At 36.8% G+C, this 16,056-nt stretch overlaps 1 protein-coding gene across 7 annotated transcripts in view; it reads left to right on the top strand.

The window, feature by feature from the left end:
- Window positions 1–484: 484 nt before the first annotated feature.
- Window positions 485–16,056, top strand: part of LOC110098577 (pentatricopeptide repeat-containing protein At1g77360, mitochondrial) — an 18,926-nt gene continuing 3,354 nt past the window's right edge. For 2 of the 7 annotated variants that reach the window (XM_020825431.2, XM_020825432.2), the window contains exons 1-6: window positions 486–636; window positions 4,076–4,183; window positions 5,418–5,943; window positions 6,454–6,541; window positions 7,048–7,110; window positions 7,477–9,293. In XM_020825431.2, the coding sequence (XP_020681090.1) occupies window positions 7,064–7,110; window positions 7,477–8,893 (1,464 nt within the window). In that variant the 5' untranslated portion in view covers window positions 486–636; window positions 4,076–4,183; window positions 5,418–5,943; window positions 6,454–6,541; window positions 7,048–7,063 and the 3' untranslated portion in view covers window positions 8,894–9,293. Of the gene's footprint in view, window positions 637–4,075; window positions 4,184–5,417; window positions 5,959–6,309; window positions 6,381–6,453; window positions 6,542–7,047; window positions 7,111–7,476; window positions 9,294–16,056 lie in introns of those variants that run through there. The other 5 variants (XM_028698052.1, XM_028698056.1, XM_028698054.1 and 2 more) reach the window with 5 other exon arrangements.

Raw genomic sequence — 16,056 nt, forward strand, 5'->3', positions numbered from 1 at the left:
AGATATTCTCATTAGAAAAATAGGATCATAATTTTTTTAATAAAATAATTTTAACTATATATTATTCATTAATAAAATTTGAATTCCTTTTTCTAAAAATAATATTAGAAATATTTAAATAAAATTATGATTATTAATAATTACATGATTATTAACATTAATATTAGCAAATCATGATTATTAATAATGACATCAATATTAACAATAATTATGTTTTTTAAATAAAATAAACTTATTTTTTAGAAAAAATTACTATTATTTGTCAACTTTAAATTTTATTAATAATTATCTTTATTTTTAAAATAACAATTCTATGCTCTATTAAAAATAATTTTGGCAGTGCCTCTGATTATAGATAATAATTTATCATCTAAATAATTTTAAAATATACATTTTATTTAAATAAATTAATGTTAGAGGTATTTTATATAAATAAATACAAAAAATTGGCTGTTGTGTCATTCAACTTATTCTGATTTTTCCAGACCGTTGGATCGGAGAATTTACGTTCCAACGGCCATTAGAATCTTCGCGACCCGAAGCCGTCTCCAACCTTCACATAGTGTGGCGTTACCTCGCAAAAACCCTAGTGGAGTTTGAGAAGATCTCGCAGTCGCCGGTCTTCTGTTTCTAAATGTATGCGTTCCTTATTTCCTTATGTTTCTGCTACACATCTTAATTTCCTTGCTGATTTGTAAGTGTCTATTAAAACTAATGAAACATTTAAAGAGCTTCAGCCGAACAGCTTATGTCGATTCACTCTGATAAAGATTCAACCAGCATTTTCCTCTTTACCTATTTCCTTTGATCAAGTAATTAAAAAGCAATTTTTTTTGTGCAGTTAACTAAAAATTTCTTATTTTAGGTTAATTGATATTATTTTTATTATTAATTTAATTTGTCTAAATTTAAGTCATTATTTAATTGTCGTAGTAAATTACTAATCAATTATTAGTTGGGATGTTTAATTAAATTAATTAAAAGTTAATAAGTCTCAAATATTCCATTCGTATAAGTCCTTAAATCCTAAAACAAATAGCTAAACAATTTACTTGAATTTTTGGATTTAACATCTTGTATGTGGAACAGTTTTTGATGATTTAACCTAGATAGCATTTATAAAACTTGATTTATAGGATTTGGTAAGTTAATTCGTACTTGTAGTCAAACAACCCCTAAATTATTTGGTAGACGTGTGTGTTAAGTGTGCAAAAATAAATGGAGTTATGATAGTAATTACTAGTAATACTTGTATGTTTATTCTTTTTGGCATTATTATTTTCTTTTGTTGTATAATGGTGATAGGAAATACTTGATTTCAAGTATTCCCTAATCACTTTAGCAACAAATCTCAAAGCGAGTTGCTGTCCACAGCAGGAAATCAGCCAAAAACAGTAGAAAAATAGAGAAAAACTGCAGGAGATGAGGAGAAAACGCTTGTATTTTACTAGTAGACAATGAAAATAGCAAAGATACAATTTGTTCTTCAATTCGAGAGGAAGAACGTACTCTCCAAAGTCTCCGGCGAAGCCAAGAGCCCAAAACAAAACTTAGATCTCAAAGAGAAAACTCAAATTCAAGATAAGATTCAAATTCCCCCCCAAACTCCTAATTATACAAAATTAATCATAAAGGACAATAATAAACTTCCTAAAACAGCCTTCTCATTCAAAATTTCCCTCCTAATCTCCCCCCCAAGCTGCCTATGTGGACCTCACGTTTTCCGCCCCGTCTGTTTTCTCTGCCTGGAGTAACAGTGGACCGGTCCGGGTTGGACCGGTCCAGCCGGCCCCTCCTGGGCCGGCGTAACAAATGGATGCTATGCTATTTTTGTTATTGAGTAAAACAAATGATTGTTGATAAAATCATATTAAGATCGTTGTTTTAACTTTTTTAGTGTTGTAAAAGTTGTGGCTATTTAGTAAAATAATTTTATGTTACGTATATGATTTGATTGAATGACTACCATGAATATTATTGTAACTTCATACAATTATTGTAAACTATCACAATGGTAATAAATATATCAAAATCAACTAATTAGTTCATTAGTTAATTAGGCAAGAAAGTTAAGATCCATAAAAAGTAATCTTTTGGGAAGCTAGGGGATTTGTTTGGGATTTCTCTTTTTGTTTTTCAAGAATACGTTTGTCTAGTCTGTTTCTTTAACTTTTTTTTTTTTTAAAGTTTTTAATCAAGTTATTTTTAAAAACACTTAAAATAGCTTTTAAGGAACAGCTTTGAGGTGTTTTGAGTGTTTTTAAAATCTACTATCAAAATCGATCAGGCATCACCACCGTTGGAGACCACCATCATCATTATTGTCTTGCCAAGTACTTCTATGGGGCTGCTGTTGAACGCTACCATTACAGTATAAATCAATTTATTTGATATTCAATAAAAGTAAAAATATGGATTTTTTTAAAGATAATCTATTTTAGTTCATGTCAAAATGTTAATAAAGTAAAAAATAAATAAATAAATAAAGGTGATCCCAAATGACATTTAACTAAACTATTGTTCTAAGAAAGCTGCATTTTAGCATTTTTCTTAGTTATTTTTCCAGATATACTTCCCAAAAAAAAATTCCAAATATCCTTATTGTTTCTGATGTTGAAAGCAGTAGAAGTAGACAACTAAATTTATGCTAAATTGAGAATAAAAATAAGAAATTTAGAAATAAATGAGCTGACATTTTCCTTTGCTCAATCATTCTTTTTCCTCTAACAATAGTTGTCCAAAAATGTAAGTCTGAAGTCTCGAAAATAGACAATCCCAATTTGGCACTCTAACCTGAGTAAAAGTGACAAATTGGTCCTTCATGCTTAGAAAGTTACACTTTAGCTCGTCATTTTTCACAGAAGGTATGGTCCCCTATTTTTCTCACTATTTTTATTTCTTAAATCACATTTTGATACCATTGTTTCATAGCGTCATTTGAAACCCTTACCATTCTATCAAATTGATATTTTGCAAACTGATTTATGGATCTTTCAGATTACAAATCCATTCATAATTTATCATATGAGTATTTAACTTGTACTAAATTGGACCTATTTGGAGTTGGGGAAGGATAAGGGCGTACACAGTGCAATCCAAAGTGAAAGGAATGATGGGGAAGGATAAGGGCGTACACAGTGCAATCCAAAGTGAAAGGAATGAGGTGCAAGTAAGTCGTAGTGCGCAATTAAAACAACCCTTACTTTATTAAGGGGTTGTTTAAGCCATGCGTAAGGTGAACTTTACCATTTTAATGAAATCTAGCAGTTTAATTTAGGAGAAACATACTAAGACTGTGACCGATGGGGGGCCAAGGCATGCTTATCAAACTTAAGGGACCAAATATGATTTCCGTAAAGTGTGGGCGACTTAAGTGCTTTGTATTCTTTGTTCTTCATACATGATTTATTAGAACTAATCTCATCCGAGTCCTAGTGAAGAATACACAAGCATTTTTCAGTCAGCAATAAAAGTTCCTGCATGCAATATTTGGATGCTAATCATTAAATTATTCCAATTAATATATAACATTTTAAATCTAACAATCAGATAGAACTTAGAAGTACCTAACTCAAATAAGTTGTTTCCAAGTGGTTTTTTTTTCTTCCAGGATGTAATGTAAATATGAAAGTATTTATTAATTGAAAATATAAATCAATGTAATGGTATTGTTTCTTGTTGTCTCTATGTTTTTTCATTAATTTATTTTTTAATATAACATAACTATGATGTTGGTACCCACAAGGATGAGATGTGTTTCTAATATTTTGATCACCTTGTAAGTTGGCTCACTATTGCATATGATTTTAATTCAATCAACATTGATAACAATTTACGTTCCAACCTTCCCTTCCTATAGGTTGTATTTGCCTTCTTTCTATCATTGGTTCAGCTGCCTTCAGCCACGGAGTTGCCTATCCCTACTATAGATTGAACTGCAAGTTGGAATTCACTTGCTTTGTTTATTGCCTATTGCAGTTTTTCCCTTGTACACAGCTAAGGCCATCTTTTGCATGCAATATGCTTTGATGTTTTACATGCTTTGCTTACTGGCTTTTGTGGTTTTTCCTTATAGGACTGGCGGCCATTGCTGGAATTCAGAAGCCATGTCTAGTGACTTGGGCATATAAGGAAGGCTTGGTTTCTACTATTTTGAAGATTTTGTGATTTGAAACTTATAATTGTAAGCTACATTTTGGAGGATTCTAAAATGTTATTATTTTAGGGTCTTTTTAGGTTATATAAATAAATCTTGATGGATCAATTGAATTTTTCAATGCTTGCTTAGTTTTCAAATGGTTTACTCATGTCCATGGGATCAACTATTTTAATACATTCTCCCCAATTGCGCACCCAAATTTTATTTAAAACCTTTTTGTTTGTGACCATCAATTGAAGTTGACTATACTAAAAATTGATGTAATTAAGGTGGCTTGTATGAAGCTATTTATATGAAGCAATCTCCCATATATTTCTCTTCACAGGAAGGCTGCCTCAAAAAAGAGTCTAGAGACGTGCTTTGATAAAACATTGTAAATTATTGGATGTGATTGTTCTTCGCAATAGCACTACTATCTTCATTAAGCATGCTCTTGTAAGATCCATCATACTAACAGATTTTGTTAACGACATCTTATTTAGTGAAAGTGGTCCACAACATCTTTGAGGTAAAATAATTTAAGCAAAATTACTTTGTCATTGAAGATATAGAATGGCCCAAGTACTTTCTTGGAATTGAATTTGTTTATTGTAAAAAAAATGCTACTTTCCCAAAAGGTTATGTGTTAGTAAGCTTCTTGAAGAAACATGCCTTCTTTAGACTGTTGATACTCTTGTTGAGATTTCAGGCCATGTTTGATGATAACTTTTTGATTTTTACTAGACCAGACATCTCATTTGTTGCTAAAATAGTAAGTCAATTAGTTAACAAACAGAAAGCCGAAAGAAGAAGCATTGAGGACCAATTCAGTTAATTTTCAAACATATCAAAAACTCTCCAGGAAGGGATGTTATTTACTGTATATGCATATTGAAGCATTTTTTATGTCAATTATGTTGGATGTGTTGAAGATTGGGGAATTTATCCGTGTAACCAATTTTGAAAAAAAAAATCTATTCATATCGAAAACCAAGAAATCGATTATTGTAATTAGGTCAATTGTTGAAACAAAATATAGAGCTATAGTTTATTCTGCATGCAAAATAATGTTGATTAAAACTCTTTTAGTAGATTTTGTTTCTTTGTTGCTTGGCTTATATGACTCTATATTATGACTATCATGTTTCCATCTATGTTGTTGACACTCCTATTTTTCAATATTGTATTAAATATGTTTAAGTAGATTGTTATTTCATACTGAATTTTAAGCATTCCAAAAATATTGTTACTCATATCCTCAATTCACAACAACTGGCAGGTATGTGTTCAAGACTCTTCCACTCGCCCCTAATCATCCTCACCGAAGCCCCAACCCGACCACCCTCATGGCTCACCTCCTCCCTCTTCCTCTAGCTCACGGCCAAGCCCCTCTCCTTCCCAAACCGCCACTTCCACCTCTCCTCTCCCTCTTCTCTACATTGGCGCTCCATCTCTCGACAAGAATGCATGACGGATCCGGAAGTTGATCACGGATTCGTTTACGATTCTCAAGAGGAAGTCGACATCATTCAATCACCGTTCTTCGATCCCGGATTTGGGTCCGAAGGTACCGTCGAAGAATACGTGGAACGCATTTTCTTTACTTTGGCGGACGTCATTGAGGAGCAATAGCTTACAGGATCGTGGAAGATCGTAGGACGATCACCGGTCTCTCCAACTCCGGCCAACTCTCAGTTGATCAAAACCTCTAGCATCCTCTGTCTTGCAGTGGCATCACTGGGCTTGCTTACTTTTGTCCTCCGCTAAACCTACTTCCAAAGAACGATCGAGAGGGAAACTCTAAGGTGAAAGTTCTAATTGTTAAGTAGTGGATTATTGTTAATCACATATTTGTTTACTATTTTCTTGTCATTATTTCGGATCTCTCTGTTAATCTAATGTGTAACCGCATGCTAGAAGCAAGTTAATAACTACGAAAATCGGAAATCCTAACTTAGTGAATCATTAATGTGATAATGTCATTATGGAAACAAATTTCTTAATAAGATCCTGCAATTCCGTTGGTTGTTTCACATCATTTAGGTCTGTGTGTTAATGCTGTAGCATGTTGGGTTAAATTTTGGCCTCTTCTATTTCATTTTTCTAAGAAGTGGTAAGATCTGATTATTCGACTATAATCTCATGGTTCATTCGGTTTATGACCTCCATAGATCTTGTTCGCTTCCTACACGGTTGAGCATTCAAGAGAGCACATGGCTCCCACATAAGCTCCATGTGACTAGTGGGCTATTGGTGACTTTTATTTGATGAATTTAGTGCACATCACTTGATGGTATTTAATACCTTTGTTTCAGAATAAATGGAGCTGGCGTGAAGGGCTCTCATATGTGGCGGAGATTGTCAAGATTCACATGATATTGTAAAATAGCCCCACATTACAGTGTAAGAAGAGTTGAATTCCTAATTATGGTGACTATTATCCATTAGCAAGCCTTTGGCTTATTTATTCATTTATTGTTTCGGTTAATTTGAATGAAAAAGTGAGACGTTGTTTCAATCGGAATAGTAAATGGTAGGTTGTTAATTATATCATATTTTGCAGTTTCTGGTGATGGTGATTGTGAAAATTGCATCATCAAATTGTGATCTTGTTATTTTACTTTCAAAAACATGAACTAAAATGGGGATCAAGTCATAATTTTGTAATTATGGACTTCAGAGTTGGAGCTCTAGGCCATTTGTTGTAAAACAAGAAAAAGGCAAGAATCCATCCGGATTGTATTTTTCCTCTTAAGTTTCTCAGTAGGTCAGACCTGTAAGTAGGACAAAAGGCCAACTTTGTTTGGAATAATGCAACTATGTTTTTACTTGTTTTGCTTTCAATGCATTTTACTTCTTGGAATCTGTGGTTTAGGAAAGCAGCCAAATTGATTATCCTATGTTTGTAGGTACTTGCCAAACGTAATGGGTAAAGAAAAGGGCGCTAGAAAGGCTGCTTCAATCTTTATCAGGTTGGTTTTAGCTGCCTTTTTCGTTTGTTTTAAAAGCATTTTTGTTGCTTTTATTTCTTAAGCCCTTTTTATGTTTCTATTATTTTTATGTACCTCAATTGGACCATCTTAAACTTATTCTAGGTAAAAAGTTTTCATAAAATGCTTGTGTTTTGTTTGAAGTAATTCCATCTTGATTGCCATCCTGGTCCTCTATTTTGCACCCTCAATGTTTCAATAAATTTGTTGTTAAACGAAACTAGTTCATGTTTTAAAAGCACTTCTTTCCTGGAGCCATATGAAATGGAAACCGTTAAGATCTTGGTGATTGTTTTATCGTATTTTTAAACAATGCTAACGCATGATCAAGCCCTGCCTATCTTGCAGATTATATGGTAGTTGGAAGTCAATTGCAAGAGCTTATAGCTCTGACTGTGAAACCCTACCAGAAAGTTCCAACCCCGTGAAGCGGATTTGTCGGATCATGTTATCCTGCCCCAAGATGGCACTGGAGCAAACCCTAGATGATAGTGGCATCTTGGTTTCTCCGGACATGGCTGAGGAGGTCCTTCACCGTTTTGAGAATGCTGGCATGCTTGCCTACCGCTTCTTTGAGTGGACTCGCAAGCAACAAGGATATTCAACCACTGTTCGTGCCTACCATTCCATTATTAGTTCTCTCGCCAAGATTCGACAATATCAGCTTGTTTGGAATATTGTTGGCCTCATGCGCCGTGAGGAAGTCCTCAATATTGAAACATTCTCAATCATAATTCGCAAGTATGCTAGAGCTCAAAAGGTTGATGAGGCTCTCTACACCTTCAATGTGATAGAGCGGTTTGGCCTAGTACCAAATCTTGCTGCTTTCAATAGCTTGCTTGGCGCTTTCTGCAAATCTAAGAATGTGAGGAAGGCCCATGAGGTGTTCAATCAAATGCGCCACCACTTCAAACCTGATGTCAAAACTTACAGCATTTTACTTGAAGGATGGGGGCGGGCGCCCAACTTGCCAAGGTTGTGGGAGGTGTTTGATGAAATGGCAGAGACAGGTTGCAAAGCCGATATAGTTACATATGGCATCATGGTGGATGCTCTTTGCAAAACTGGCTCAATCATGGAGGCCGTAAATCTTGTCCGGGAGATGCCGTCCAGGGGCTGTCCACCAACATCTTTTATCTACAGCGTGCTGGTTCACACCTATGGTGCAGAGCGACGTATCGAGGATGCTGTGGATACCTTCTTGGAGATGGAGAGGAATGGGGTGAAGCCAGATGTTGCTGTGTATAATGCTCTGATCTCAGCCTTTTGCCGGGTGAATAGGTTCAAGAATGCTTTAAGAGTTTTAGAAGAGATGGGAGAGAAGGGCATTCCACCGAATTCAAGGACCTGCAATATAATTCTGAGCAGCTTGATAAGTGCTGGAGAGAATGATGAGGCATATAGAGTTTTTCGTAGGATGATCAAGTATTGTGAACCTGATTCAGACACATATACTATGATGATAAAGATGTTCTGTGAGACTGATATGTTGAATAACGCTTTGAAAGTGTGGAGGTACATGGGATTGAAGCAGCATGTTCCGAGCATGCATACCTTTTCAGTTCTTATTAATGGTTTGTGTGAGAAGGGGGAAGTTGGCCAGGCTTGTGTCTTCTTGGAAGATATGGTTGAGAAAGGCATCAGGCCCCCGGACTCAACATTTGGGAGATTAAGGCAATTGTTGCTGAAGGAAAAAAGAGAAGATGTTCTCGAGTTTCTCGAAGAAAAAATTAAGCTTCTGGTCACAGAACCATTATGTGATTGATGGATTTTGTAGCTTTGGGAGATTAAGGCACTGTAAAAGCATTCATCTCTGCCAAGTTGTGGCTTTTCAACCATAGGACTGATTATGGTGACTGATCATCCCTATCACCTATTGAATGAAGATGTGGTGGTGTGGAGAGTACACTGCTTACAAGGATGCTTCATGTCCATATTGGCCATTTCCTAATAGTTCTGGGACCATTGCAGCTCACTGCTTAGTCAGTAACAGCAGAAGATTGCCCGTGGCATTATTTTGCTTAGAGGAAGCACAATTATGGCTATATCCCAAACAAGCACATGAACTGTTGAACACAAGCGGCACGTTCATATTTATTAAAGATGAAAACTTTGTAGAATATGCAGTTCACATGGCATCATCAGCTTTTCTTATTCAGGCCAAGGTTAGTTTATTAGACTTACATACAATTTTCTTTTTCTGTAAACATGGATTTTCTGCATCAAGAAAAATTTACCTTTTTTTGTTGTTATTTTCTTTCTGAGACTAATTAGAATTACATGCATCATCCAGGAAAGTATTCCTAAAGATCTTTGATAGAATTCCAGTTGGATAATTCATGCGTGCCTTAAGTAGAATCAGCAAATAGAATAGTTTTGGAAGCGGAAATTGATATGCAAGTTGTAGGGAGTTGTAAAGTTTAAATTCCTTTTAGTTCTTTCACAAGACTGCTTATAAGCTACAATTGTATGTGGGCTCCGAAAATTTGGCCCCGGCCTCCCCGCCGCGCATACTGATTGCATTTACTTAGGCGAGGGGAGTTTTAACGGATAAGTTCTGGGGTAAATTTTGGAAGGCATATGGGTTTGTAGATAAGACACTACCCAGAGATTTCACCCTCATTTTGCGAGGACTTTATGATCTGAGTTCTGGTTTCCTATAGGCGCAAGCCCCTATAGTTAATTACCCCTCCCGGTAACGAGAGAGAACTTTCGATTAAGGCTAGTCGTCAATCAGATACGTTGTATCCATAGATACGTAGTACCAGGCATATAGTAGCAGCAATGGGCATAAGAATTTGAAAAGTTTGGATTTGGGGAATTGAAGAGATGGGTTTTTGGATTTTGGGTTGGAAGATATGATATTTAAAATAAAAAAAATTGCACCATCTTGCACTTAAAGCGGATGGTGGGGGAATGTATGATGGGCCCAATCAAGATCCCATGGTTCCGTCGTCCCGGGCCATCGTGGTCCTTGGTCTACTTAGTCAGAGGAGGTAGTCGACCCAACCTGACAGAAGGATCCTTGTCGGCAGCCATGGGTTGCTTCGTCTAAGGGGACCTTGTAGACCTGGGTTGAATGTTTGTCTAAGGGGACAAATTTGAATCCACCTTAGCTTACAAAGGGCTTTGTGCCCTATCGATTATATCATATTGATTCATATCTCAAGGATTTGATGTCACTAAGGAACGTATTGGCGCTGGCCGTAACCGGTATTTCGTGGTGCCATTTGGCGGCAAAACCACTCGGTTCAGAGGGCCCCGAGTCATCATAACTGTTTATCCTGCGGTGCCATTTGGCGGCTAACCGCCGGTCAGAGGACACATACCACGTCCTTACTGGCAGGAGACTATTTGAGAATGGATCCTAGTGATATTTTCGACCAGGCAGTTGGCTCTTTTTGAGCTGAAGTCATATTTGAATTTGTCCACCTCGGCAAACTATTGCGGAGGGTGGATGGGCTTTGCTTTAAGCGATTGATGGTTTGATTTCATTTTTAAATATATGAAATTTGGGCTTTTTGTGGAGTTTTGGATTTTGTAGAAATTTTAGGACATTTTGAATAGTTTAAAATGGATTTTGGATATTTGAGTGGAGCTTGGATGACATTTAAAAATATTTTGTGAACCCCTCCGGTTGAGATTAGCGTTCAACACGGCCATCATCGGAGTGTTTGGGGTCATTTCCATTTGTTGATTGAATCTTGTCAACTCAGACAAGCTATTGACTGAGGATCGGGTTTCTCGTAGGCTTTGTGCCTTTGTTCATAATTTTTTTTTTTGTTGAAAGCCTTGAAGGCCGAATATGAATGTATAAGATAAATATTCTGATCGACTTCGTGACCGCATATTTATCCGATGGTTCGAACCCTGTCTACTCCTATTTATCCACTAAGGAGAATCGAGTTTCATAGGCTTCATGCCTTTTGCTTAGTGAATTCTTTTAATTGTAGGCCTTGAAGGTCTAATATGAATGTATTGAAACAAATACACAGGTCGCCACAATCATGTATTTGTTTAATGGTTCGAACCCTGTTGACTCCTATTGATCCGTATAGAAGGATCAGGTTCGAACTAGAATTCACTTATCGACCCGCGCAGCATCCCTAGGCGTCATGTGTGTACCAATAATACGCTCGTCGGGGCCCATGCGGATGATTTTTATATTGATTTAGACGTACCCCATTGTGTACCTATGTGTATACAAACTATAGTGTATGTGCAGGGGTACTTTGAAACATTTTGTAAACGCCTTCTGCCCGCTTGCATGGATATTGCGGGTCCGGTGGCGTGCTTCTTGGTATTGACTCCCCCTTTCTCATTCACCGGGGAGGTTATTTCTAAATTTTGGGGTCAATGATCACTGATCTGGAAAGAACTCTTTTTAGGATCTTCGGTGTAATGGACTTGTTATTTTCGGTGTTTGTCGGCACCCGAACTGTTTTCTTCTCGAGTATAGAATTGAGAAGAGACTCTAGAACACCAGGAAGTTTGGTTCTAATTTGTTCAAACATTTCCTCCCTTCTGTCAGGGGGTGTCCTTTTTCGTATATCGAGCTGTCTTTGTACCCAACGTGCTTGAAGATCTTGACTACCAATGTCGTAGGTGATATCAATACTTATGCTCACAGTGGTTCGTTGTACCTACGATATATCCACTGTTGTTATCCACAAGTATCCATTTGCAGGGGATCGCTGCATCTACTACGATCTCCTAAAAATGTTTATAGAAGACCCATTGTTTCTGCATCATATCCACCCTTTCACCAGTCTCGGGTGATTTTGCTAATTGTACTTATTTACAGGGGACGGTCTTTCTTCGTACACCAGGTTATTCTTGTACCCGACATGCTTGTAGATCCTAATCACCGTTATCATAGGTGATATCCGTACTTGTGTCCACAGTGGTTCATTGCACTTACAATACACACTGTTGTTATCCACAAGTGACTTGTACATATTTATGGGACCCGTTGTATTTTCTACGACCTCCTGAAGGTATTTGTAGAAGAACCATTGTTCTTGTATCATGCCCACCCTTTCACCAATCTCAGGTGGGTTGACGATTGCTTTTGCTTTAGGGGCAGGTCTTTGATTGCCGGTCTTCAATATTGCCATCTCAATCAACAGGCATTTATAGGGATTGTCGTAGGAGTTCGCTGCATGCTTCTTTCGTGAGTATTAGGATTTCATTTCCCACTTGCAACTTGTTGTTAGCTTGGACGACTGTACACTTAGACTTTGATTGGTTTGTTCATCCAAAGTCCCAGTCTTATGTATTCAATCGGACCCGAATTCAAAGTTCCACTCATGCTTGAGTCTCCCTTGTTGTCCTTGAAAGTTCAGGCTCCTTATTGTTCATGTCAAACTTGAATTTGTCTTGAGTTTAGAGTACAAGTTCAAGTGATATTGTCTAATTCATGTCATTCTTCAAATTGAGTTCAAGTCTGAGTTCACTCGAGTTTGAGTTCTATGTTCGGGTCATCTGATGTTGCACAGTTCGAGTTCCAAGAACAAGTTCAAGTGCTTGTTCAAAGTCTTCTGGAATCTTTGCAATTGCAATCTTGTATTCAAATGATTTGAATTTAATTCCAATCTGATTTTATTTCATTTGATTTTGACCTTTAAAAATCATTTAGAATTTTGTTCAGATTTAGGTCCACAAGTCCTCTGTTCTTCGTACAAGTCCTCTGCTCATTCAGTTCAATTTCTGTGTATTATGGTTCGAGTACAGGTCTTCTATATTGTTGCCCAAGAAGGTTTTCAAATTGTTCAATTCTTTGTACATTTCAATGAAAATTTCGGCAGCACCCCGGCATATCCCCCGTTTGGGGGAAAATAGGGGAGCTGGGCCTTCCCACCACGCTACTCGAGCGTGTATGGTAGGTGTCCTGAGACACCGCGACCGTAGTAATTTTCATCCCACCACGCTACAAGAGCGTGTATGGGGCCTTCAGCAGTACCCGTACAGAACACCAGTAGCTCTCCCCACCATGCTTCAAGAGCGTGTATAGGGCTCACCCACCTCGCCGTATGCTTCGCACCGGGCTCCTTCCTATCGTGCTACAAGAGCGCGTATAGGTGGTTCCCCGGTCCGCTGCAAACGTCGAGAATGGGATTTTGGAACATCATACCTTTGCGTAGCGGTGTCGTCGGCGATGTCGGTGTCGAGGTCGAGGTCGAGGACCGTCCTCACCACGCTACAAGAGCGTGTATAGGGCTTACCCGCCTCGTCGTATGCTTCGCACCGGGCTCCCTCCTACCGTACTACAAGAGCGCATATAAGTGGTTCTCCGGTCCGCTGCAAACGTCGAGAACGGGATTGGAGTTAGAAATTATACCTTGAAGTCCGGCGGTGGCTCGTGGATCGATGAGAGGAGGCTCGTGGACCGAGGTAGGAGGAGCAGGCATTTCTCTCTCTTCTTTCTTTCTTTCTTTCTTTTTTTAAATAACTAATTATAATTAAAAAATTAATTATAATTAAATTAAATTAAACTAATTATTTCTAATATTAATTGATTATGATAAAAAACATTTAATTTATAATTAATTTGATTAATTATATTTAATTATTAATAATCAATAATTAATTAAAAATAAAAATAATCATTTATAATTAAACTTAATTTATTATAAATGATTATGATTATTATTAATTAATTATAATTAAAATAATTAACATATAATTAATTAATTATAATTAAATATAATTAATTAAAAATAATTAAAATTAGCATGATTAATTATAATTAAATCAAATTAATTATAACTAATATTATTTTTAATTAATTATATATAAAATAACAATAATTTAAAATCCCTATAATCCCTAAAATCTTCTCGGTCGACGGATTTAGGGGATTTGGCCGTGGAAGCTTGGGCAAGGGAGAAAGTTACCTGTGATTTTTCATTCCCAGTCGTTACGCTACACAGAGCGTGTATGGGGCTTCAGCAGTACCGCGTAAGAACACCAGTAGCTCCTTCCCACCATGCTTCAAGAGCGTGTTAATAGGGCTCCCCACCTCGCCGTATGCTTCGCACCGGGCTCTCTTCTACCAATCGTGCTACAGGGTCTAGCAGTGTTGCTATAGTGGTCCCCGGTCCGCTGCAACGTCGAGAATGGGATTTTGGAACATCATTCCTCTTGCGTAGCGGTTGTCTGGCGATGTCGGTGTCGAGGTCGAGGTCGAGGACGTCCCCACCCGCTACTAAAGAGCGTGTTATAGGGCTTACCCAGCCTCGTCGTATGAGCTTCGCACCGGGCTCCCTCCTACCGAGTATTACAAGAGCAGCATATAAGTGGTTCTCCAAGGTCCGCTCGGCTATAATACGTCGACGGAACGGGCGAGGGGGAGGTTAGAAATTATACTTGAAGTCCGGCGGTGGCTCGTGGATAAGAAGGAGGCTCGTGGACCGAGGTGAGAGGACAGGCAGGCATCTTTCTCTCTCTCTTTCTTTCTTTCTTTTTTTTTTTAAATAATTAATTATAATTAAAAAAATTAATTATAATTAAATTAAATTATAAACTATTATTCCTAATATAATGATTATGATAACATATATATAATTAATTGATTAATTATTAATTTAAAAATAATCAATTATTAATTAAAATAAAATAAAGTTAATAATTAAAATTAATTAATTATAAATGATTATTGATTATAAGATTAATTATAAATTAAAACAATTAACATATTTAATTAATAAAATATAACATTAATGATAATTAAAATATAAAATTTGTATAAAATAATAATTATAATTAAATTAAAAATTAATTAAACTATAATTTTTTTAATTTAAAAATATATATATAAAAGAGAAAAAAAAGATTATACCAATCCCTGAATCCTCTCTGGTCGACGGATTCAGAGGATTTGGCCGGATTTTAGGAAAATCCAGCCAAACGATTTCAAGTGCCGCCGGCGTTAATCCTGGCGATTGATTAAATCCTTGGATTAAGTATTTAACGGCTATAATCCTGTATTTACGACAAAACCCCTTGGTTTGCTGATTTCGGCCGCCCTGCCCCATTTTGGCTGAATAGAGAGAACGCGTGAATGGGAGTAAAGTTATTCCTGTAGCCTGTGGCGTTCTTTGCCTGCAGAGTCAATATTGTGTTAACTTCCGATTATCGGATATTCGAGACGAAGGGGAAGAGCTGTCGTGAGGAGGTTCGTTGGGGAGCTAAGTTCTAGAAACGGTCAAGAAGAAAGGATGCCGAGAAGAGCGACGGAGAGGGGAGAAAGTTTACCGTGATCAGTCCAGCTATATTCGATGCTCCCCTTGAAGTCTATTGTGGGTCGCATATACACGCGATCCAGAAAATGGTCGTAACTTCGCGTCCCAGAGGGGGACGCGCGGTCCAAAGGAGAATAGAGCTGTATGAACAGAAGGCGCGAAGGAGAAGCGAAGCCAGCGGTAGAATAACGGAACAAAACCGCGGACCAGTCCACTATATAGTGCTGTCTTCTCTGTGTAGGCACTTGAGAGTCACATCTGAATGCAAGCATATGAGGCACTATTTGCCTGTTCAGATGTTGGTTCCTATTATTTGGGCGACCGCATTGGTTGTTTGAAGCTATATAATGATTTGTGTCAAGTTTTAAATTCTCGTGGTTAAGTATTATGGAATTGATATTGGTATTCATATATTTTAAATAAAATAATAAAATATAAAACATACTCATTCTTCTCAAAATTAAAAGAGATAATTTATATTATGATTTATTGCGTTTGTCACACTCTATTCTGATGTTGTTCTATATGTAGATTTAATTGTATTAAAAGTAATATATTCGTACCTTATTTAGAAATATTAATATCCCAATTTTTTTAGTATCGAGGCAAAGAAACAGAGTATTGATTTATTAAATTAGTAGATAGGGTTAGGAAATTGTTAAACTGATTAAATAATAATGATTTA

Source organism: Dendrobium catenatum, unplaced genomic scaffold (assembly GCF_001605985.2).
Source record: "Dendrobium catenatum unplaced genomic scaffold, ASM160598v2 fragScaff_scaffold_1038, whole genome shotgun sequence".
In the NCBI taxonomy this organism is placed as follows: Eukaryota; Viridiplantae; Streptophyta; class Magnoliopsida; order Asparagales; family Orchidaceae; genus Dendrobium; species Dendrobium catenatum.